Source organism: Argentina anserina, chromosome 6 (assembly GCF_933775445.1).
Source record: "Argentina anserina chromosome 6, drPotAnse1.1, whole genome shotgun sequence".
Classification (NCBI taxonomy): domain Eukaryota; kingdom Viridiplantae; phylum Streptophyta; class Magnoliopsida; order Rosales; family Rosaceae; genus Argentina; species Argentina anserina.
This window is the reverse complement of record NC_065877.1, coordinates 1,961,547-1,985,655: the sequence shown is the minus strand read 5'-3', so window position 1 is coordinate 1,985,655 and position 24,109 is coordinate 1,961,547. Positions and strand designations below refer to the sequence as shown.

General features: G+C 39.4%; 4 protein-coding genes, 1 non-coding gene and 1 pseudogene across 7 annotated transcripts; 2 read left to right on the top strand and 4 right to left on the bottom strand.

Moving 5' to 3' along the window:
• Positions 1-894: 894 nt before the first annotated feature.
• LOC126800638 (protein HEAT INTOLERANT 4-like) lies at positions 895-1,797 on the top strand (annotated as a pseudogene).
• Positions 1,798-3,832: 2,035 nt separating this feature from the next.
• On the bottom strand, positions 3,833-5,331 carry LOC126799668 (uncharacterized). The gene is made up of 3 exons (XM_050526914.1): positions 5,210-5,331; positions 4,749-4,900; positions 3,833-4,456 (listed from the first exon to the last, which is right to left on the bottom strand). Exons 2-3 carry the CDS (start codon positions 4,857-4,859, stop codon positions 4,004-4,006), a joined length of 564 nt encoding a protein of 187 aa, XP_050382871.1. The 5' UTR covers positions 4,860-4,900; positions 5,210-5,331; the 3' UTR covers positions 3,833-4,003.
• A 61-nt stretch (positions 5,332-5,392) lies between these two features.
• Positions 5,393-5,464, top strand: TRNAP-UGG (transfer RNA proline (anticodon UGG)). Its single transcript has one exon. It is a non-coding gene; the product is annotated as a tRNA-Pro (tRNA).
• A 353-nt stretch (positions 5,465-5,817) lies between these two features.
• Positions 5,818-20,094, bottom strand: LOC126798052 (uncharacterized). 2 transcript variants are annotated; one of them, XM_050524874.1, is made up of 3 exons: positions 20,069-20,094; positions 17,648-19,344; positions 5,818-7,703 (listed from the first exon to the last, which is right to left on the bottom strand). In XM_050524874.1, the coding sequence occupies exons 2-3, from the start codon at positions 19,273-19,275 to the stop codon at positions 5,975-5,977; spliced, it is 3,357 nt and encodes a 1,118-aa protein (XP_050380831.1). In that variant the 5' UTR covers positions 19,276-19,344; positions 20,069-20,094; the 3' UTR covers positions 5,818-5,974. The 2 variants fall into 2 exon arrangements, with proteins under 2 accessions (XP_050380831.1, XP_050380832.1); XM_050524875.1 differs by lacking the exons at positions 17,648-19,344; positions 20,069-20,094 and adding exons at positions 9,443-9,579; positions 10,488-10,685 and having other exon boundaries at positions 5,818-9,338.
• On the bottom strand, positions 11,719-14,831 carry LOC126798053 (uncharacterized). Of its 2 annotated transcripts, none has more exons than XM_050524877.1 (2): positions 12,838-14,831; positions 11,719-11,850 (listed from the first exon to the last, which is right to left on the bottom strand). In XM_050524877.1, the coding sequence occupies exon 1, from the start codon at positions 14,472-14,474 to the stop codon at positions 12,864-12,866; it is 1,611 nt and encodes a 536-aa protein (XP_050380834.1). In that variant the 5' UTR covers positions 14,475-14,831; the 3' UTR covers positions 11,719-11,850; positions 12,838-12,863. The 2 variants fall into 2 exon arrangements, with proteins under 2 accessions (XP_050380834.1, XP_050380833.1); XM_050524876.1 differs by lacking the exon at positions 11,719-11,850 and adding an exon at positions 11,920-12,590.
• A 376-nt stretch (positions 20,095-20,470) lies between the features above and the next one.
• LOC126798996 (uncharacterized) lies at positions 20,471-23,415 on the bottom strand. The gene is made up of 2 exons (XM_050526099.1): positions 23,272-23,415; positions 20,471-22,509 (listed from the first exon to the last, which is right to left on the bottom strand). Exon 2 carries the CDS (start codon positions 22,411-22,413, stop codon positions 20,728-20,730), a length of 1,686 nt encoding a protein of 561 aa, XP_050382056.1. The 5' UTR covers positions 22,414-22,509; positions 23,272-23,415; the 3' UTR covers positions 20,471-20,727.
• Between the last annotated feature and the right edge of the window lie 694 nt (positions 23,416-24,109).

The following is a 24,109-nucleotide window of genomic DNA, read 5'->3' as shown; positions in this document are numbered from 1 at the left end:
ACACAGGTGATGTTGAGCACAGTGGCCGGAGGAGAGAGATCGCGGGAGGGAGAGAATCGGTGGAGAGGGAACTTGGGTCGGGGTCAGGCCGGCTCAAGTTTCCCGTTTTTGGTTTTCTGATTTTTGTTTTCAAAAATGTCCTTTTATAACATTCTAAAATCGGAAACCAAACTTCTGTTGCTAACAACTTTCACATACGACATCCGATCAAGATGTATCGCGTGTCCACGAACTCGTATCGACGAGCACAATTTATCATTGTTTAGATCTTTATAAATATGATAACCGCATACTAGCTTGATCACCATTGTTGTATTGACTTTTTCTCCGACTTTTCCTACCCCATGTTTGTTTGCATTGTCCAATTAGAGATCGTGTTCTCAATTTTATTTCTCCCACACTTAGAATGCTTGGTTTTATTAGCCCTTGGTGATGAACTAGGACTACATAAAATGTGACTCTCATGTGGATTATATATGTTGGTTTTCTTGTTCTTATTTAGGCGCGCAATAAAATTATATATAGAGATTAATTACTCGAGTGTTTTGTCGAGGAATGATGTCTTGAGTAGGTACTGCTCGCGAGAATCGATCATCTGTCCCTTGGAGTATACGACACCGTATAGACAAATTTATCAGATAAAATTTGGCCGATGGGCGATGGCTATACGTACCCTGTACATATCGCAACGAAGACTTGAGTGCAGCTTTTATGTCTTTGGAGTCGGTACCTGATTGATCTATTGTCAAGTTTATGAGTTTTCCATTGAAGAGCAGGTAACTTAATTGTCCTATTAGAATCAAGTTTCCCAAGTCTAATATTTTGTAGTATAAATACATCATCACCATGCAACAAAACCAAACAACTATCTCTCTCTCTCTCTCGATCTCTGTCATGGAGATTCAGTTCCATGAGAAGCGGCGCAACCTTCAAGACCTATGGAAGGCGGTGTTCATGCTAGGGACCGAGTGGGATAACATGGACTCTATCTACCGATACAACTGGGATTTCTCAAACCTCGAGCACGCAGGAATGTGAAGAGGGAGGGAAATTCTACGGCATTGGAAGCAACAACAAAGTCTACCTCTTCGGCCAGACGGAGACATCTTCGACGTCGGTGCCGGTGCTGATCCCGACATTGGTGGCGGTCGTGGCGCCTCGGCCGCCGTCTATGGATATTGGGATCAGATCTGTGCAGAGCGGAGAGGAGCAGAAGATGATAGTTCCGATGAGGCGGATGAAGATGGATTGGATTCCCTACATTCCTCTAGATCAAAGAGAAGTCTGGAGTCCCGAAGAAGCAGCTAGGTCTGGTTCGAACTTGCCTCAGATTTTCGTGCTAGGGTGCACACAGAGGAGGGTGAGCTTGAAGCAGGACCGTTGGTTTCAGTTCCAGTATTGTTTGCCGTATTTGTTGAATCCGAACCAAGAGGAGAAAGAGCCGAGTACTGAGGTTGATATATTCTTTCCAAAGGAGCCGCTGGGAACGGTTTTACGATTCAATTGGCAGCATGATGAGGTTGAGGAATACATCGATGAGCTGATCAAGACCGAGGAGTTGGCTGAGGACAAGGAGGCGTTTATGGATTTTGTGAAGAAGGCGAAGAAGAAGAGTAGGGAAGAGAGGGAAGCGATGAGAAGCTAATGGAGGATCCACGGTATCAAGAAGCGAAAGCTTATTATGAGAATATGAGGCTTTACAAGATATATCCACTACAAACACCAAACACTCCGTTGATGGAGATGAAGTCTAAGTATGTCAACTTCTACTATGGAAAAGCGCATGAGATTATATGAAACGATCAATGTTTTCAGATGCGAAAGCGAATGCGAAGGTGACATGGTCAAGCCTCACAAGACGAGAGTATCGGCGTGCAAAGACGATTTAAGGCGATCGCCTTTCCAACAAACATTAATTTTATACAATACATTTTCAAATAATATGAATATCCTTCAAAATATATGAATATGTCATTATAAGCATAGCATTCATTCAAAATAAGGTTCTAATCAAATTATAGAATTAATATATAGACTCATACTAAATTAAATACAAGAGCTACATTTAAATGCGTTCAATCTTCTTGTTCAATCTTCATCGTCATATCCACTCGTCGCATCAAATGTTTTCATTTTCTTCTTGGATTTGGATTTTTCTTTACCTAAAAACAAAGACGTATTAGTATAAATATGTATTGATACATAGACAAATTGGTATGAAATAGGACTCATTTCATGCACGTTTTTGTTTCAAATGCTTCGACATGCTATATATCTGGAAGTCACATCCGACAACAGAAATGGGATTGAGATCAGAATTGGAAAACAACTTGACCAGGCGACAGTCCAAGACCTCTTAATACCATCCAGGCAATGATACATTATCGCATTCATCAAAACTTGCTTATGCTTGTGAAGGAAGGAAGCTGCAAATATGAGAAGAGCTAATATTGAAGCTATCCCAGCAATGAGAAATAGGATCCAAAAGCTCTCAAGGCCAAGACTACTACTGTACAGTTTCTCGGTGCCCGGATCTTTGCAATTGTTTTCTTTTCTGATCCATTTGTCTTCAAGCTTCGTTATCGTCTCTTCTTCTGTCAATCTGAGGATTGCTTGTGAAACATCCGGTATAAGAGGAGAGCCTTTCGGAAATGCCTGTAAAGCCAACATGAAAACAAATTGCATAAGAGAAATGTAGCCTCAGGAGAGAAAAAAAAGAGATAGAAGAGTTTATAGGACAGAGATCTTACGAACGCAAAGCCATCAGTTCTAAATATAGGTCCAATCATGGTATATTTGGAACAATATTTTGCAATAAAAAGCTTCATATAGGGGGTTCATGAAACATAGCCGCAATCCCGCCATTTCCACTCCCCTTCGAAAGAGCTACATCTATTTCTTCCATATATTCATAACCTTTCAGCTTGTCAGCATGAAATCCTTCATCTATCAAGATTTTATGTATATAAGAACTCGTCATATAGCCCACAGTTTCACCATTCCTCAGAAGATCATATATATCGGTGACAGTTGGTTGGAGTTGTTGAATCGTCAACAGTGATGCCAAACTAGCTGTGTAGCTCTGTGTCACTATTAGCACAACAAATATCCATATAATCATCACAAATCTTACCAAGTTACTGACCACTTTCTCCCCTGTAAGACGAAAATGAAGAAGTTAGTACCATGTACTTGACTCGTCTTCAACAAGTACTTCACAATTTCCATCTCTTACTGAAATCCCGTAAATCTCATTATGGAAATGGTCTTCAGCTTTGACATTAAGCAGAGGGGCTCAGCTTGTACAGTTCCTGGATTCTCCGAGAGATCTTGAGCAGTACATTGACAGCTTTCAACCTGATGGTCATTTAAACATTTAAACAATGAAGAATGTTGGAAGAAATTTGTTAAGGGTTGTGTGTTTACTGTATACATATATATACATATGCCAAAACGACGTCATTTTGGCCCCAGAAAAAAAAAATTTCAGGGTCTTCTTAACCCGCCACTCGCTCCGTCGTTCGCTCCATCGCTTTGCTGGTCGCCTTTCCATCGCCTCGCCTGGGTTTGAACCTGCGGGGCTTTTCTTCGTCGCTCCGCCATAAGGCGCGCACCGGCGACGCCTCAGCGTCGCCTTTGAAAACACTGGAAACGATCACGTATAAAGCAATACGCAAGCTAACTTGTATCCAAAAAAAAAAATGCAAGCTAACTAGCAAATGATTGAGTCACAGAACACAAGTAGGATAGGTAGGTTTATGTTATGATCATAGATCTTTGCTTATATTTTCATCATATGATAGAAATAAAAATTAAAGTTACGAACTGAGAAAACAGTACAAAATTTCATTATAAGGCAAAAGTTACCAACCTATACTTGCTGACTGGAGTTCTGGAAATATTGGCAGTGATGCCCTTAAAGCTCATATAAGAGTAACGTACATACAAAACCACCCAAAGGGTCGAGAAAAGACCTAATCCAAAACAAAGAAATAAAATTAATTCAGTTGAGATAAATTTTAACATCAATCCCACTATCAATGAGGGATTGAACAACTGCTCTAATCTTCCCTTCAAACTTGTCTCTGTCCCTTGGTGTATATGAAGCAGTATAGGCATCTGCTTCTCTTGCCCTATCGGCTAAAATTTGGCCAATGGCTATACAGGCAGGTATATCGCAACGGGACTTGAGTGCAGCTTTTATGTCTTTGGAGTTGGTACCGGCAACTGCAACCTGCTTGCATGTTACCCTGTGCGTGATTGAGGCTGACACAAACCGTTTTGAGATGAACACATCAAGTGTAAATGGCTCTAAGTAGGCTATAGTGCGCTGCTTGAACGATACATGCTTCTGTGGATTTTTGGACTTCTTTTCCTTCTGATAAGTGTATGGCCGACTATTGTCATCATCAACAAAATCCTCTACTCCAAAAAAACTTCTCGGTGCACGATGGACCTGTAAATTCCACAGGCAGCAACTGATTTTGTTAACACATATACCGCAGGAAAATGTCCTGGACACATTTTACTGTTTGAGGGGTTTACAAATAGTGGCTGTTTAACATGTGGAGCTTAATATTTATTATAGTACAGTCTGTACAGCATATAATTGCCTGCAATGTCATATACAATCCAATCGAGCAGCGACAATAAGTGTCGTGTAAATGATAACAGTTAGAAATTAAGTTCAATCATGCTTCGATTATGATACAATGCCGGGACAAGACATAAGGGATTTGAAATCGAACCTGTGCATTGTGGAAACCACTGTTTGGGACATACAAGCAAGGCCTGATTCTGTCTCCACAGGCATAAGCCCCTCCTTTGTTCCACACCTTCCCAAGCACCTGCTTCAACATCTTCCTTCACTCGAGTTTCGAATTCCAATCAAATATGCAATCTGTAAATGACAAAGACAAAAAAAAAAACATAGAAAAGACATGTCAAATCACTCAGAGCCTCAGAGGCATTTCATCGAACAGGTTCTAGGCAATGGAAAATATAGCAACAAAAGTTTACAACGAAAACAAGCTGTGGTTCCAAATTGGTGTAGAATATGGAGTTTTGAGAAATAAATATCAAACCCTAACATAACCAAACCGAGGAGATACAGATGGAGCTACAGTGAATAATGAACCAAGCTTGAAATGGAAATCTTTACAGAGCAGCGGAGGTGCAGAGCCAACTGTACAGAGAAGGAGAGAATGACCTGGAGATGATTAAGCCGAGAAACAGGGAGGGAGGGAGAGGAGACGAACGGCGACGTTTTGGAGATTTTCGGCGGGAGAATAATCACCGGAGCATCAGAGAGAGTGTTCGCCTCGCACGTTTTTAAGGACTGATTTATAATGGACATCGGTATCTTATATATGAACGCTGAAACACACAAGTCGGGCATTTGGTCTAGTGGTATGATTCTCGCTTTGGGTGCGAGAGGTCCCGAGTTCGATTCTCGGAATGCCCCTCTTTTATTTATTTTTAATTGTTTTATGTGCTTGAGTTTTCTACCTACATATTATGTACCAGTTTGATTCAATGATCTATCTAACATTGTGTGATATGCTTGGTTTTGATGGCTGTGAATCCTGTGATGCAAAAGCTTGGTGTTTCATACCATCATTTTGTACACAAGTTTGAGGCAATGCAATGGTCTAACCAGTTCCCTGTCGATCAATGTCTCTTCAGACTTCAGTAATAGTGAAAATCTCTACCCAAATTTTGTCAAAGAACAACCAGATCCTAAATCATGCATATCGATTCAATGTACAAATCACGAGTGCACGGCAAACAAGCAATGAAAACAGGAGAAAACCAGATTTTGCCTCTTCATCATTATTGAATAGCTAGCAAAGAGTTAACACAAGCTCATGCCTCAGGCTCCGAAGAGAAATGTAAACTGAAATGTTTCTGGCAAATGTAAGAGAGTTGCACCAACGGTGTACATAGGATGCAAGAAAGTTGGTGCATTGCAGTTTCAATCTAAGGAAATAACAGTACCAGGTATTGATGATGGATCGAGCTCCCAACAGCCTGCGACTCGACTGTCACTCTCCCCAGTGTGCTGGAAAGCAGGAATCTGGTGAGAAAATCTATGAAATTCGGCCATTGGTACATCAATGATCCCAGTTTTTGACCTCTGAATTCTTGGAGCCTTGAATATTGATTTAAATCCTTTAACCTTTACCAGAACCCCAACCTTTGTGCTTCTGACATCATCTTCCAACACTTCCACTACTTCACATTCTCCCTTTTCCAGGTTGGGATAAACCAGTTCAGCATTGTGGTTCTCGTATAATGCCCAGACTTCACCTTTGTTTGGTTTCACTTCAAACACTTTCCTACCAGAAACATCTCCGGTATTTAAGCAGTGAGAAAATGAGGAGAGGGGGAAGACCTCAGGTGGACAATCTTTCATTTTAAATGTCCCACAGGAAACTGGTCCAGACAAATGTTTCATTGCTGAGCAAGGTTCCAGCACTGCCATATGCACTTGAAATTTCGGCCTAACCTCAATCCTCTTAACTTGTGCGTAAGTATTAGGCATCCCATTCACATCACTATACAGAGCCCAAATTTGACCAAGACTGAATTTCTCCCGAGATTTTAGCCCTTTGAAGTTGTATAATTCAGGCTGGGACAATCTGCAGGCAGGGGATGTAGATGGAGGTACAGGCGTTTTAATGTGACTGGGAGAATAATGATCCTTCAGAGTTGATTGCATCCTATTATTGTGCTGGCTAGAGGTAGTGTTTGCCTGCGAGAAACTGACATGTTTTTCATCCTCGCCAGAATCTGGACACTTCATACCTCCGTTTGACATGGTACTGTTCTTGCTTAATTCCCTTGGTGATCTTCTAAGACTAAAAGTTGCTGAATCTGAATCGTTCTTCTGATGCTTCTTCTGTGTGTTGTTTCTCTTATCTGCTTGACATGGAATAGCACTTTCCTTGGGTTGTCTGAAGTTTCCATGGTATAGGTCTGTGACAGACTTCCCTTTCATACAGTTCACATATTCAGTCTCTGACTCTCGTGAAGATCTAGACATCAACGTCTCTCTTTCAAAAAGCTTCTCCTGATTCATGCCTGTGCATGCAGTTACAGAACCAACCTTTGCATGAGAAGAGCCATCAGTTTCAATTTTCTTGCTTCTGTTATCCATTTCCAAATCAGCTAGATCACTTGCATTAATAAAACTGGAGGGCAAAGAAGCTGGGTCAAGCTCAAAGGATCCTGGGGGAACACCATGTCCTTCACAACCAGTCATTTTGAAAGACGGAATCTGATGAGAAAATCTGTATAGCTCATGAGGTGGAACTTGAAACATGACAACCCCGTGCTGCTCGGTTTGCTGAAATAAGCTGACAAATCCTTTCACTTTTCCCAAATAACAAACTCCAATTCCAACAGCTTCAACAAAGTCTGTCAAGACTTCAACAACTTCATATTTGTAGGGCATGTGCTTTTCCGGCTCAGAACTCCATCCAATATCCCAATTCTGGTAAATTGCCCAAGTTTCTCCCTTCCTAGGATATAGCAGAATAGAATGGCTACCTCTCCCTTTTGTGTAGTGCATCTGATGAGAAAACATAAGATGATCTTTAAGTTCATCTTTGTCCCCTAGTTTGAATTTACCACAAGCAACTGGCAACTCCTTCACACACCAATCAATATCACCTTGGTCATCTGGATTGGCCTCCAGCCACCTGATTTCGAGCTTGAATCCAGGGGTGAGGACCTTCTTGACAAAAGCATACCATCTGGGCATGTCATCTGCTGGATCATAAAGAGCCCATATTTGATTAACTTTAAAAAGACTTGGTAAATTATCTTCATCAAGCGCAAACTTATGGAATTGAGTATCAGGAAGTTCAATGGCCCCCGGAGTAGATGTAATATCTACATTAGCTACAGGACTGACATCAGCTCTGAAGTTGCTTTCATCATTATCCGACATGGAGGCTTCCTTTACATTTAACTTGACTTCCTCAGTTTTGATCTTCTTGTTTGGCAGATGTTCTTCTACAGGAACACTTGCGTTGTCTCTTGTAGCTGTCTTATATCCACCAACAGCTGCATTACTCCCCTTCTTCTCAGCAGCACCAAACAGTGGGCCTTTCCTCATCCTTTTGAATGGGGGACTCACAAAATCATCATCCTTGTCATCTAGAAGGGATGAAAGATTATGCTTATTCCTTGGAGATCTCCTAGTGCGATGGCCTGCAGTGAGTTCAATCTTCTCTTTAACAACATGTCGCGTATCAGATGTGGTTGTATTTCCCGCCTTCAAACTTTCTCCTAATTCAGAAGTCGGCTTCTCTCTTTCTTTTTTAATATTTCTTGAAGTTCCTGTATCTTTGGACTTCACTGGACCAGATGTAGATGTTTCAACACCTTGCTTCCCCATTTCAGCATTGGAATCCCCAGTCAAATCAGCAGAAGTTCCTACCTTTGACGCAGGTTTAAATGCTGCATCTCCATTCTGAAATCTTGAATCTCCTTTTTCAGTTCCTCCATTACTTTGTGAGGCTTTTGAAGGACCATGACTTGGCCGCTCTTTATGATTCACAAAGTCATTCCTGAAAGATCCGGAATGCACACCTTCCCGTAATTCATGAGCATGAAATGCCTTCCGGCATCTTTGACAACGGAGCAACCGATCAACAAACTCTCTATAATATTGAAATTTTGAGAGACAATGGTAGCACTGTGTCCAGAATGTGTTTTGTTGTACCTCTGACTGAGGATTATTCTGAGATTTGGTTGCAGAAGTTAAATCAATATTTGACTGATGCGCTGTTGTTTTTGGTGCACCAGGTCTTGCTAGAGTTCTATACTTAATGTCATATAGAGAACGTCTTTGTTTGTCTAACAGCAAATCCTTTGCTTCAACAATCAACTTGAAAGCAGAATCCGAACCAGCAAGTCCTTTACTCTTATCGGGATGAAGCAACAGCGCCAGTTTTTTATACTGTTTCGAGATGATGGCATCACTATCAAATCGTTGAGTCTGAAGAATCCCATACCAATCCATTTCAGATCCACCAAGCTTGTTTTCTGCTGTACAATGAACTTCACAGATCGCAAGTAACCGAGTAATGTTCTCAAGATCTGGGAAGAGTCTCTGAGCCTTTTGTGCCATCTTCATTGCTCCGATATAATCTTTATTTTGCATCTTTGTTTCTGAAATTTGCATTGCCTTGACAGCATCCTCTTTGTTGCATTCCATATGTGATACAGAATTGGAAAATTTCCTTACTCTTATCTAATGAATCTCACATGCACGAACAAGAGAAGAAATCTAGTAATCTACCACAGTTCAATCATTCAAAATTTTCAACCTGCATATATACAAACCAAGCAAGTTAAGTAGATTATTTGCGGCAAGTAGTTGAGCACCAGCTATGTGCTTATTTAAATGACATTGAACAACAGATTTACCTACCATTCAGTTAATATCAAAATCAAAGATTCATTTACAAATATCTGGAGCAACAATCTGGAATTTCCCCACTAAAAGGTTCAGCAGAGCTCCATCCACATGTCCACCAACAACTACATAACGCCAAACCAGTGACAAACCTGCACCAAGATAAACAGTTAAATTCAGTTATAATATTGACATGTGGACGTATGTTTACAGATAATGCACGTGTACTTGAACCTTTCAGACACAATTTTTTTTTTTGCATATGAAAATTCATATAACTACCATGTATGCGTTATACAAAAATTTCATATTACCATGTCTAAACTAAAAGCCAAATCACCTACAATGGCATTTCCAAGGGTGAAAGCATATGTAAACGGCACTCCTATGGAAAAGGAATGTCCTACATACGTTACGGAGCATCAATCATTTGTTACCCACTTTAAATGGCCCTTTTCGGTCTGCAATTTTAGGGAATTTCCTGAGTTAAAACTGGAAAGCTATTAGCTGACGACATTATAGCAAAATAACAAAGTACTTCCAACCCCAAATACCAAAACTGAGCAGACTCGACTATCTAACTCTAACCCATCCACTCACTCTCTCCCATCCCACATTTCTCAACTCAATACTTCCCATCATTCACTTGCATGCCTTTACACAATTCCCTCCTTCATCTTCCTAACAAATACAGACAAGCCATATAGGGAAATTTCAGCACATATACTTAACAATACTACTGAAAACTTGCAAAAGTAGTCACCTTTCTTCTTCTCCTCTCTCTAATCTCAAAGCAAACAAAACATGCAACCCAAATCTACCAACTACTACAGTGTTCCAAGACCAAAACATCACAAATATCACATTTTTATAACCACTACAACATAAAGATCATATTTTTATAACATAAACATTCCCAAACCACAGTTATATCATCTCATAAAATCCAAAAACAAAAACCCAAATTGAAATCAATGCAGGGTTTACAAGAGCTTGAGACCCACAAAAGAGCCCAAAACCAAAGATCATGAACAAAGCAAAATGATTTCTAGTAATTTACCATGAGACGGCACAAACCCTAGAATCCTCGCCGGCGACGGAGAGAGAAGTCAGTGATGCTTGAGAGAGAGAGAGAGAGAGAGAGAGAGAGAGAGAGAGCGGGAAGAGAAATATAGGGTGAAAAAAAAAAAGGAGGCAGAAGAGAACAGGAGAAGAAGTCCCTGAGGTTCTGTGAAATTGCAGAATTGGAGTTTTTATATTTCTCTCCAACAATTTGTTGGTCTTTTTCTTCTTCTAGTGGTTTTGATGAAGATGGAGAGTTACTTTTGGGTTTTTGGGGTGTGGGTGATTTTTTAAATTTGGAGAAGAGTCTAGAATGGGTTATGCCAACAATGAGGGGAGTTACCATTTAGTAATTTCCAACCATAAATGTATATTGTATATGTCATGTGGGGTTCTGTAATAAATTTCACATATTTCAATGTTTAAAGAAATCAGATAATTCGTATGTTATGATTATTACGTAGAAGTTTTTTTATTAATTGTCTATTTGAGGTACGAATATTTGAAATGTGAATAATCTCGGTTATGTTCTAGGATAATGAATAAATCTCGATTAGTATTGTTTTCCTCATTTGTAAAGTTTTATAATTTTGTGTATAGCCCATCACATTCTTGATAGCCATCTCACTTTAGATTGAAATTATCTTTTAGTAGTCAAGTAATTTTGTTAAGAGTATGGTAATACTAAAACATAGTGGATGATTGGTAACATCATTTCATGGATAAATAGAAATAAGCGAGTTAGTTGCAACAATGATGATGAGAGTAGATAAATTTTTTAGTAATTAAATAAATGAGAAAAAACGAGTATCATCTTTCATAAAAAAGAGAAGATGAGATTGCCTAAATTCTAGCAGAAGAGCGAATGTTAAAAATTTCAACATATATTGTTGTAACGAAAAAATATAAAGAGAATGAGAATAAATAGAGATAGTTGTCTTATTTTTAAAATTTCTCCAAATTAATAAACTTCTAGTTAATGCAAGAAATGAAAAACAGAGATAAAAGATTCCGAACAAGTATAGCAATCCATATTCCAAAATCAAAATGTGGTTATGCCGAGCAAGACGAGATAAAACTTCGATAACTCAAAGTATTGGTCATCAAATATCATTTTTCACTATTGAAAGTCAACGACTTAATATTAGATACCATGGGTTATAATAATTACCAACTGAATTCCAAGCAATGATGTGGTATGATGTGACTAGAGGAATCATCGGAAATGTCTCCCGTCGTCCTAGGTGAGCTGCTGATGTCGGCGGCTGCGGCCAAGGAGGTCGGAAATAGGGGCAATCATGAGATGCCGAGTAGGGGCAAATTAGGAAGTTTCAAGTACAATATCAAGTTTGCAACCACATCTGTTCTTAGATTTCAGCTCGGCCGACAGAAAAATAAAAGTCTGGTTAAGAATAAAATTGCCAAGAGTACCAGATTAACAACCATTTTCATCATTTATTACACTAAACACTCTACATTAACAGGTTCTTGCTACATCATGATGATAAGGAAAGGTGGAAACGAACCCATGTTCCCAATTCCAAATACCAAATTAGATATAAAAAAGAAAGAAGAAGAAGAAGAAGAAGAAGAAGAAAAGAGAGCCAATCTGATAGAAACATAGTACTAAAATAGGGTGGACTGAAATCTTGAAGCAGACTAATAGCTTCTTAACTCCTACCAGTCTCTTCTTCCTGTTTTTCTTCTTCTTCCTCGTCCTCCTCCTCCTCCTCTTCTTCAGTGGTGGTTGGCTTACGGAGGAGGGCCACCGTGACAAACAGCTCAGCCTGTTGCTTAAGCAGCCCTTTCTTCCTGTTGTCCAGAGAGCTTATTTGGGCCTTGAGGAAATTAATACGATCTCTGATATCAATTGGATCCGCACAAGGCCAGTGTTCCCAGAACAAACCCAGAGTGTACTCCCTGTTCTGCTTCTCGTTTTCGACCTGAACAATCTCTTGTTGAATCCTGGCAAGCCTCCCAGCAATATCCATGGCTACCAGTCTCTAACCTACCTCTCTCTCTCTCTCTCTCTCTCTCAACCTCTTTAAATCCTCCCTTTGCCAAAATACCAAGGACAAAGTGGGAGTAAATAGGAATAAGACTGGAGGAAATGACACAATAAATGATACATCAGTTGATATATTGACATATCATGCTCGGTTCATAATTGCTAACGCTGTTATTCCCATCAATTCAGGGGATTAGGATAAGGTCCAAAAGCCATAAGCTTTAGTAGTGAAGTATTAGATACATAGATAGTCATATATAAACTTGTATACTATGAAGACTACAAAGCTGAAAGGAACATCGAGTCTGGTGGGTTAGGTGCTGGAGCTCATTTTTCGTACCTTGTGATTGTTGGGTCCCTGCTGGTTTAATCACTGGGCAGAGAGGCCGGATCAAACTCAAAGGAATCTTTCGGAACACCACGCTTTTCGCCACCAGACATCTTGAAAGAGGGAATTCGATGCGAGAATCTGTAAAGCTCATGAGGTGGTATTTGAAAGGAAACGACACCACGCTGCTTGTTTCGCTTAAACATGCTCAAAAAGCCTTTGACTTTGGCTACATAAACTACTTCAGTGCCAATAGATTTTGAAAAATCTGACAGGATTTCCACAAATTCAAAGTCGAATGGCTTGTGCTTTGCAGGGTCAGAGCTCCATCCAATGTTCCAATTCTTGAACAGGGCCCAAGTTTCACCCTTCCTAGGGTATACCAGGAAAGGTGCTTTGGCACTGCCTTTGGTGCAATGCATCTGATGAGAGAACATTAGAAGATCTGTGATGTCTTCAGTGAGCCCAAGTTTGAACTTACCACAAGCAACTGGCAAGTCCTTTTTAACCCAAGCCTCCTCACCTTTGTTACCTGGGTGGGGAATGAGCCAGGTGATTTTCACCTTAAATCCTGAAGAGTACACTTTCTTGATATGAGCATAGAACCTTGGCATGCCATCTACCTCATCATAAAGCGCCCATGTTTGATTAACAGTTATGCTTTTTTTAACAGGGCTAAACTTATTGAATTCAGGATCAGGAACCTTAATGACCTTTGGTGGGGATGCAACTACTGAATTGGTTCCAGAATCAGTTGGCCTATCATTTTTAAGTATTCGACAGTTCTTAGCTGCATTCTTCGACTTCTTTCCTTGAAAACTGGATGACCCGGTCTGCCTCAGACCTTTTGGAGGGTTCACAAGACCACCATAATGATTTAGCTTTTCACTGGACGAAGGATTCTGCTTGCTCCCTGAAGATTTCCTAAGGTGATCACATCCGTTCACTTCAGAATCAGCTGTAGCTCTCTTTCCTCTCTTAGAACTTTGAGTGGATTCGAAACTTGAACTCCTTCCTCTTTTTTTATTCATATTTCTGGAAGGTCCTAAATCTTTAGACCTCGGATCAAACCTGGAAGACTCAATTCCTTGCTTACTTACTCCATTTCCATGCTTAATATCTTTCTTTACAGTGTTAGAAGGCCCAGCATCAGCAGCCATTCCTGCTTTTGATTCCGGATACAAGGTTGCCTTTCCTTTGTGATATCTGGGTACAGAACAGCTTACAGTTTTACTTGCTTTGGCTAGAGCTTTTCTATACTTCTTGTCATACTTAAAACGAGTTCCTTGGTCCGCCAGCACACTATTTGCTTCCACTATCAGCTTAAAAGCAGCCTCAGCACCAACAAATTTATTCTTATCAGGATGAAGTAATAGAGCTAGTTTTCTGAATTGCTTCTTTACGCTTTCATCATTATCAAATTGCTGAATCTGAAGAACCCCATACCAGTCCATTTCAGATCCACCTATCTTGTTTTCAGCTGAACAGTGAACCTCACAGGCTGTTAGTAACTGAGAAATGTTCTGAAGCTCAGGGAAGAGGCGCTGAGCTGTTTGTGCCATCTTCTTTGCTCCTGCAAAATCCTTATTCTGCAACTTTTCTTCTGACAGCTGCATTGCCCTGATTGCCTCCTCTTTGTTGCAGTCCATGGATTATCTAAACCTCTAGTTTCTCTTACATAAAGGAAAAACCAGATAATATACACCAGGCCAAAGAGCAAAGCAATCCTACCAGTCCTCACTTCTGAGTTATCTGAAATCTTCACTCTGCAAAAATGCAAATCCAGCAAATCAAATTTCTTTCGCAGCTATGTAGTAATCTAACTAACAGTAAGAAAAACTAATTTTCTATTAGTTCTCTAAGTATTAATAGTAAACCTTCAGTAATGTCCTCTAAAACAAACAATGAGACAGATTGTTTATTTTCCCAAATAAGTTATAGTCTTCTAGAACAGCACAAATCACATCAAAGTACATCCTAAACCCAAGATATTGAAGTCTAGATCTCAAAAACGCAACTCGAGTCTATATGCAGAGGAATCAGAAACAATCAGGAATTCAGGATAGCTTAGTTATACAAAATGTGTACACAACACACACAAACGCAGATGCATACAAAACAAATTTCCCCATCAATCTACTCCTGATGCAACCACTTGACATGTTAATGATGTAAAACTGTAAAGTAAATACCCAACCAGTTCTTCCCAAGCTGAAAACAAGATCAATAAGACCCCTCGTGTTGGACAAAAACTAACAAAACGTATCCCTCAAGGATCCAATCTGACACCAACCCAACACACAAAAGTAGAATTTAAGAATCTGTCGCTCTTCTACCACTGATCATGTACAAACAAAGAACACAGAAAATCCAGTAGTGTAACATTATGACATATTTGAACTCTTTATAATAAGCAATAGCTCATTGTTCCAACGAATAGAAAGCCATGATTTACACTACATCATTTCAAAAACCAAAAGAACAACAAGATAAATTCATCAATCACTATTACTAGTAAAACCTCGTCGCCACATTTTTACATCACTAACATCATAACACAATTTATAAACACATGAATTCATCACAGCTCAAACCCAGAGATGCTGTCAACAGATCTCTTACTATATACGACTCCGAAATCCTTGTCTCTACCAACAGAACCATAGACATGAACATCATCATAATCAAAAGCAACTTCAACTTGAAAGTGAAAATTTCAGCTTGGATTTCCTCAGTTAGCAACAATAACAGAAACCGTAAAAACCACAAACCTTCCTCAATCAACTAAACTCTCTTCTTCTTCTTCTCACACAAATCACATCACACTACTACAGCAATCAAACCCAAACCGAACCGCGAAACTGAACGTGGAAAATTCAAACCGAACCGAACCAGAGAGTAGTGAGATTCGAATTTCGGAACAAAACGATGAATCAAACAAAATGCAGGAGAATCAGAGTTGAAGAAAACTGAATGAATGAGGAAATCGAAGAATGCAGAGAAGGTGTTCGATGAAATTACCGAGAGAGAGAGAGAAAGAGAGTGTCTCAGTGGTTGGCGCTTCTTCTTCTGCTGCTGCTTGTTTTTCTGGTGGGAGTGGACTGCTCTCTTTCGACTTCTACTGCCTCTGGGGAATTTGTTTGGGGTGTAACAAGGTTAACTTTCAACAAGGTAAAACCGGAAATTACTATTTCGGGTCACTCTGGATTTCTTGTTTGATGTGATAGTAAATGCTTGTCATCGAATTAGTAAAACCTTTTCTTTTACCGTTGGAGATAGTTTAACTTGTGGTTTTTACCCATCACTAGAAATTGCTCCTACCCGTAAGAGTGTAGAAAAATGAGCGGTTATTATTGTGAAGATGTGATTTTCTGAAAATATTTATGTTTTGACTATAAAACTCATGTTTGTTTGTATGTCAATGTGAGGTGTGAAAAAATATTTTTTTAAGTTCGTAATTTGTTTATATTTTAGGTGATGACTTAATAGTAATAGAGATTAGATTGACCTTCTATCTAGTCACTACCCCTCACTTTTTATTGTGACAAATATGCAAATGCCGGTCGCATTATCCATTACGTGTGCAATTACTTATCATATTCAGTGTCTCAAATCATATTTATAATCGAAAGGCATATGCATTGAGGATATGGTAGTATCTAATTGAAGTTTGTCTCTCGCAATCTTTCATAATGATGATTTTTTTTTCTCGTGATGATATATAAGTGGGGTTTGTATGATAAACAAATTTATTTTACCACATTAATGAATATAGAGATTCAATCATCACAATTTCTCGTGATGAAAACGTGATCGAGTACAAACTAATTGGTAGCATATCAGAAACTGTCTCTACAATCTCTCATTAAATTTTTTCATGATGAAATGGAAGTGGATTATTATAGTGAATGATCTTCTTTTACTACATCAATGACGATCAAGTATAGAAACCCACTGAAGAGAAAGCGGAACAAGTGGAAGATGAATCTTCCTTGAATCTTAGAAGATTGTAAGTTTGTTACACAACTCAAAGAGCCTGATTGCACTCTTTGCATGCATGCAAAAGACTTGAAACTATATCCGCATAAGGGTTAGTTTACCTTCCGAAATTCCAAACCCTAAAGTTATGATGAGAAGAAACATAACATACAGGCACTAAGCTCTACCTTACATCCATGTATATATAGAAAGTGCAAGAAACATCATGAGCCTAACATGGAGGTGATGGAGCCGCACTGTTAGAGTTTTACAAGAATACACAGAAATAAAAGATGCAGCTTTCATTGTGGTCTTTCAGAATAGTTCATCAAGATTGCTAGGCAAAGAAGCTGGATCAAGCTCAAAGGATCCTGGGGGAACACCATGTCCTTCACAACCAGTCATTTTGAAAGAGGGAATCAGATGAGAAAATCTGTATAGCTCATGAGGTGGTACTTGAAACATGTTAACCCCGTGCTGCTCGGTTTGCTGAAATAAACTGACAAATCCTTTCACTTTTCCCAAATAACAAACTCCAATTCCAACAGCTTCAACAAAGTCTGTCAAGACTTCAACAACTTCATATTTGTAGGGCATGTGCTTTTCCGGCTCAGAACTCCATCCAATATCCCAATTCTGGTAAATTGCCCAAGTTTCTCCCTTCCTAGGATATAGCAGAATAGAATGGCTACCTCTCCCTTTTGTGTAGTGCATCTGATGAGAAAACATAAGATGATCTTTAAGTTCATCTTTGTCCCCTAGTTTGAATTTACCACAAGCAACTGGCAACTCCTTCACACACCAATCAATATCACCTTGGTTATCTGGAATGGCCTCCAGCCACCTGATTTCCAGCTTGAATCCAGGGGTGAGGACCTTCTTGACAAAAGCATACCATCTGGGCATGTCATCTGCTGGATCATAAAGAGCCCATATTTGATTAACTTTAAAAAGACTTGGTAAATTATCTTCATCAAGCGCAAACTTATGGAATTGAGTATCAGGAAGTACAATAGCCCCAGGAGAGGATGTGATATCTACATTAGCTACAGGATTGACATCAGCTTTGAAGTTGCTTTTATCATTATCTGGCAGAGGTTCCCCAGTTTTACTCTTTTTACTAGGCAACCTATCTTCAAGAGAGAAGCTTAACTCTTGTCTTGCCTTTTTCTTACGTTTATCAGGAGCAGCAGCAGAATCAGGTGATCTATCATTTTTAAATGATCCACACCCACCATAAACTGCTGCATTCTTTCTTTTCATTTCAGTAGCACTGGACAGTGGGCTCTTCCCTGACCAATTTGGAGGGTTCACAAAATCATCATCATCGTCATTACCAATGTAATAAATGTTCTTTTTCATCGAAGATATGCAAAGGTGAGGGCCTCCATTGAGTTCAGAAGGAACACCGGCTTCTTCTGAAATAACATGCTCAGAATCAGGTCTAGCTCTAGGTCCAGTCCTGAACTTTCCAACAGATTCAATTATATTCCGTCTTGTTTTGTTCAGGTTCCTTGAAGTTCCTGAATCCTTGGACTTCACTGAACCTGACTTTAATATTTCATCACCCTCTTTCCTAATTGGAACCCCATGCTCACTATTCTTCTTTGCAGTGTTAGAAGCTTCATCAACATCAGCAGCAACCCCTGCATTTGAATCCAAACTTAATCCTGCAGTTTCAGTTTGAATTTCTTTAACAGGTGAGTTCCCAGCTCCATGATTGGAAGCTACTTTATTAGGTCGATTATGAAGTTGTGGATGATTCGCAAACTGGTTATCCGGAGATTCTGGATGCCTCCCTTGAATACCGAAGTCAGAGGCAACGAAAAGTCTTCGACATCTTTGACAACATTGCAGTCGGTTTTCAGAGTCTTTGGCACCTTGATACACTGTTTTACAGAGGGGACAACATGTGCAGAATGTGTCTGCCTGCACCTTTTGATGTTCATTGATGCTAGCATACGGTAACTGAGGAATATTCTGAACGTTTCTTGCAGCATCACAGTGTTTACTGACAAGTACATTTTTGTTAAACTGATGAGATGATGATTGTAGTACACCAGTTCTCAAAAGGGATCTACACTTCATGTCATATATGAACTGTTTTCCTCGGTCTTCTAGCACTGCATTCGCTTCCCCTATCAACTTAATAGCAGCCTCCACACCAACAAACTTGTTCTTATCAGGATGAAGTAACCGCTCGAGTTTTTTGAACTGTTTCTTAATAATTGCCACATGAGAAAATCTTTGAACCTGCAGAATCCCATACCAGTCCATTTCACAGCCACCTAGCTTATTTTCCGCTGAACAGTGAACTTCACACACTGCAAGTAGCTGAGAAATATTTTCAAGCCCCGGGAATAGTTGTTGAGCCTTCTGTGCCATCTTCCTTGCTCCTGTAAAATCATTATCCTGCATCTTTGTTTCAGCACGTTGCATTGCCTTGATTGCATCCTCTTTGTTGCAATCCATGGTGATTAGGAACAAATTAACCAAAGTAATTTCTCATAAAGGACCACTGCAGAAAACAAAAGAATCCACCTATGCACGAAAACAACCGATTGAAATGAAGCATGTTAAGTCAAATTTGACCACGACCATATATATCTATCTAATGACATGAAATATCAAATACACTGCCCTCGAGCATCAAAATCCTCTAAAGGAAATATAACTCAAATCTGCAGCCAAATTCCATATAATAGAGAATCAGAGACGATATACATGTATCAACTGTAATACACATGTAGATGTAAAAACACACACACATGTGCTTTTGTAAATAGCAGCTGTTTATATACCAAATTCACACAATTTGTGCTTAGTAAATAAGAATCTCAGATCAATGCAATCTTTCAGAGATATACCCGTATATGATTCATTCACTTGGTCCTCACAAACCCACAATAGAACCCACACATAAGAACTCAAAAAACTCATACTCATCATGCCAATGCCAAAGCATTTCCCAACTTGAGAATGAACTCAAACCAGACCCACCCTTTACTTCAAGTATCTATCTTAATCCAACCCACAAACTCAAAACATCCAACATTGGTCTCCCAGTAGCTAATCATCTTAACAAAGTTGAACAAGACTAGAACTTAAAAGCATAAGAGCATAAGTATTCTAACCAACACCAAAAGCAAATTTTTATCACAAAAATGGAAACCATCTAAATGCAGAGCTTAATGAATAAGTACAGCTAAAAAAATAGAGAGAACAAACAACTAAAGCGTCAGAGTATATAGCAAAGAGGAATTACCTACGAGGCTGTGTAACAGTGCAGCTATCGAAACTGGAACGAGGAAAGTGAAATGATCATCCTCTGGGCTTTGGTAGGGTGAAGTGATATATTGTTAGAGGAAGGGTGAAACGGTAATTTCACGCTCTTATATCATGAAGGTAAAGAAGGGGAATTTGAATAGTCGCGTACTTCTTTTGGCAGGGGGCAACTATTCTTCCCTTTTTACCCTGTTGCACAAATGCATCAACTCTTATTTTCATTTTCGTATAGGAGAACAAGATTGCTGCGATTGAGAACTTGTGGCCACTCGACTGCCTCGAGTGGGAAAGGCAGAGATAACAAGACATTGATTTTAACATGGTGGAACATCAACTGAAGTTAAACTATAAGAACATAAAGAGTTAAAGAAGAGATAGAAAACAGAAGACAACTATGAGTTTCCTTGATATAAAGAGTTTAAGGTTGGCTTCTAAAATCCAACTTTTTCATATCACATTTACCGCTATCTACCGCCAAATATGTACAGCCTCAGGCAACTACAACAGTTTCTAAAGTTATCTTCATAATACATATCAGTCTTAGATGAGTTGATGCTCACAACGAGAATCAGCATAACAATGCAGTAGCTTCCTTTTGGGAGGTTTGGTTGCCATCTTTTGTGGTATGCAAGCCATTGTCTACAACATTAACACATGACTTGCTTCTAGCTTAACAGAATCCGCCAAATCTTTACCAAAGAAAGAGAAGTGACAATCCCGTGATTCAACTTTCTCAGAAGTCTCTCTTTCAGAAAAAGGAGTGTCTTGTTTCACACCTGCTTGCATGCTCGCAGAACCCATTACAAGTTTAGCGTCATCTTCAAGCAACTCACCAGACAAACTGTGAGTGTCAGAATTCATGCTTGATATATCCATTTCCAAATCACCAAGGTCACAGGAGTAGTCAGGATTGTTCAGCACAGCAGTTGGATCACAATTGAAAAGATATTTTGGAAGACCATCTTTCTCATAACCAGAAACTGATAATGGATCAAGCTCCCAACACCCTGCAAGTCGACTGTTACTCACCTTGGTATGCTTAAAAGCAGAAATCTGGTGAGAGAATCTACCCAACTCATCTTGAGGTATACCAATGATACCAGTTTCAGTGCTCTGCACTGTTGGAACCTTGAATACCGACTTAAATTCATTAACCTGTTCCAGCACCACAATCTTTGTACTCTGGTGCTCAACTTCCAGCACTTCGACCACTAGACATTCACCCTTCCCCATATTAGGATAGGTCAACAGTGGATTATGCTCCTTGTATAGCGACCAAACTTCACCTCTCCTAGGTTTTATTTCAAATATATTCTGGCCCAAAAGTTTAGGTTTTATACAGTGAGATAATGAGGCGACAGAGAACAGTGTAGGTGGTGCTCGTTTGACTTTAAATGTCCCACAACAAACCGGCTCAACCGTGTTCTTGGTTTCCGAGAAAGGTTCAAGCAATCCCATCCGCAAATAAAAGTTTCCCAATGGCACAGTCCTTTGAACTCTTCTGTTTGGCCTGACATTAATCCTCTTAACTTGAGCATAAGTCTTGGGCATTCCATTACCATGACTATACAGTGCCCATATTTGACCAGCCTTAATCTTCTCCTCAGACTTCTGTGCATTAAAGTCATAGAACTGAGCAGCTGATGTAGACGGAGGGTTGGAGGAGCTTTTCATGGAACTCATTGAATCATGATCCTTTAACGTGTCATGAATTCTGTTAATAACACCGAGGACTTGGCTGTGCCTCAACCTTTTTGGACGATTCACGGTACTTTTAGTGGCCCCATTATCCACTGCATTCTTCTCCTTCTTCTCAGTATAACTCTTCAACTGTCTCTCCCTTAACCTTTTGGGAGCAATCACAAAATCATCATCACCACCATCATCATGATCATCTTGATCATCATACTCATTATTGCTATCATAATCATCATCTTCGTCATCGGCCTCATCTTCATCATCATAATCATAATCATCATCACTATCATCATCACTATCATCATCACCCTCCTCACTATCGTCGTCGTCTTCAGTTAGAGTTCCAGAAGGACTACTGGCCTTTTCAACAAATTGCTCAAAATCATCTCTACCTGTATCTCTAGTCTCGCAGCAGCTTTCACCAGATTCAAAAATTGAATAGTAGACTTCAGAAAGTGCAAGTAATTTAGATATGTTTTCATCCTCAGGGAAGAGTTGGTGTGCTGTCCGTGCCATGTCCCTTGCTCCTGCAAAATCATTCTCTTGAATCTTCATCTCGGAAAGTTGCATTGCTCTGATTGCCTCCCCTTTGTTCCTCTCCATTGCTGATCTAGAATTGAGAATCATCTACATTTTCTCACACCTATAAACCATCACAACTCAAGGAGTTCAAATGAACCCTATCCCTGCTTGACTACAGTCCAGCCATCCATAATCCTCAAACTACACAAATACAAATCAAGCAAGTAAAGTCAGACATTCCCACCAGCAACGTACTTATCTAAATAACAAACATGTAACAAAGCCGATTGCCTCTCAGTAAGTGCCAACAAAAAGCACCATATCCAACACCAAAGCCTAAACCCAATCTCCCAAACCTGGAGGACCAAATCAATATGTAAGAACCCAACAAAAAAGGAACCAGCTTTGATAATGCCGCATATTTATGATACACACAAAAGCCTAAAACTTGCAAATTGATGTTAAAAAAACCTCAACCCAAATCCCCAATCCGCGAAGTAACAAAAAAACTGAAATTAACAAGACCACACTCATTTCATCCCACATTGATCAAAATATTACTCCCCCCAATTCCTTATACGTATCTACTTCACTATTCTACAAAGATTAACAAAAAGCCAAACAAAGCCTTATGTAGTAATCTCATCATAACTTCAAAAAGATGAAAACTTTCCCACATCTTAGCTCATATCAAAACCTCAAATTCACATCATTTGCTCAATCCAAAACGAAAAAACAAAAGGACAAGTGAATCCAAATTGCATATATTATAATCTGAATCTAACAAAGAGATCAACCAAAATGCAGCATAAAAGTCCAGATTTAATTATAGTTAAAATGAAGCTCAACAGTGACGATCAAAGATGAAACACGAGGTGAAAGTTGTACAGTAAAAAAGAAGGAGAAGGAGAAATTGGGGGCGAGATTTAAGGAAAACCTGGATGAGAGAGAGAAGAAGAGTACCTGATGATCGGCGAGGGTTTCGGGGGGTTTGAGAGAGAAAGAGGGAAATGAGAAGCGGGAAGAAGGAAGGGAAGGAGTACCAAGGCTCTGGGATGGGTTTCCCAATCTGGGCCAAATAATAGAGACGGACACGTGTCGGCAGATCGAGGGGGATGCGTAACGCGGCGTGACGCTTTTGACAGGTGCAGATCGTGCTAATGGCGGAGGCGAACGTGGCTGGCTTCGATTGGACAGGACAAGGAGTACGAGATTCTTACGAGGAAATTCCGTAAATCTGTGACTAATGAACAACACAGGGTAGAGCATTTGAGTTTAGAGTTCTTTTTACCATAATGTTAACAGAAGATTATGATTCTTTTATTTTCATGAGAGTTTAATGTTGACTAGTAAAATGAACTGTATGATCGACATTTTGAGTGAATATTGACACAAGTCATCGGATGATGATGAGATTAAAAAGAAGACGATAGTAATTGAGTAGGTATGCTAGTTGATGACATCTTAAATTTTTTTTATTTTTAAAATCAAATAGAATAATGCTATAAGAACAGCATTTTTTTTTATACACATATGTCACCTGAAATGAAAATACTAATAAATTTGTCATTTAGAATGCATAAGTTACGTAGAAACATCACATAACGTTTCTCATATTAGATGGAGCATAACGTTTCTCATGTTAGATTTCATTAACGGTAATGGTGTGAGGGCTAACATTCTCCTTACTCTTGCAGTCTTGCCAATGTGATTTTTGATGCTCTCTTGCAATGTAGTGTGACTCAACCCTTCCGGCCAACTATCTGACTGTAAATAAGGCATGAGCTGATACTGCATATTA

Coding starts and splice junctions, on each gene's coding strand:
- LOC126798052 (XM_050524874.1), bottom strand. CDS start 19,275: ATGGATTGCAACAAAGAGGATGCAATCAAGGCAATGCAACGTGCTGAA. Junction 7,704..17,647: donor GGATTCAAGCTGGAAATCAG/GTGGCTGGAGGC, acceptor GCTCGAAATCAG/GTGGCTGGAGGCCAATCCAG.
- LOC126798996 (XM_050526099.1), bottom strand. CDS start 22,413: ATGATTCTCAATTCTAGATCAGCAATGGAGAGGAACAAAGGGGAGGCA.
- LOC126799668 (XM_050526914.1), bottom strand. CDS start 4,859: ATGTTGAAGCAGGTGCTTGGGAAGGTGTGGAACAAAGGAGGGGCTTAT. Junction 4,457..4,748: donor GTGGTTTCCACAATGCACAG/GTTCGATTTCAA, acceptor TGGAATTTACAG/GTCCATCGTGCACCGAGAAG.
- LOC126798053 (XM_050524877.1), bottom strand. CDS start 14,474: ATGGACTGCAACAAAGAGGAGGCAATCAGGGCAATGCAGCTGTCAGAA.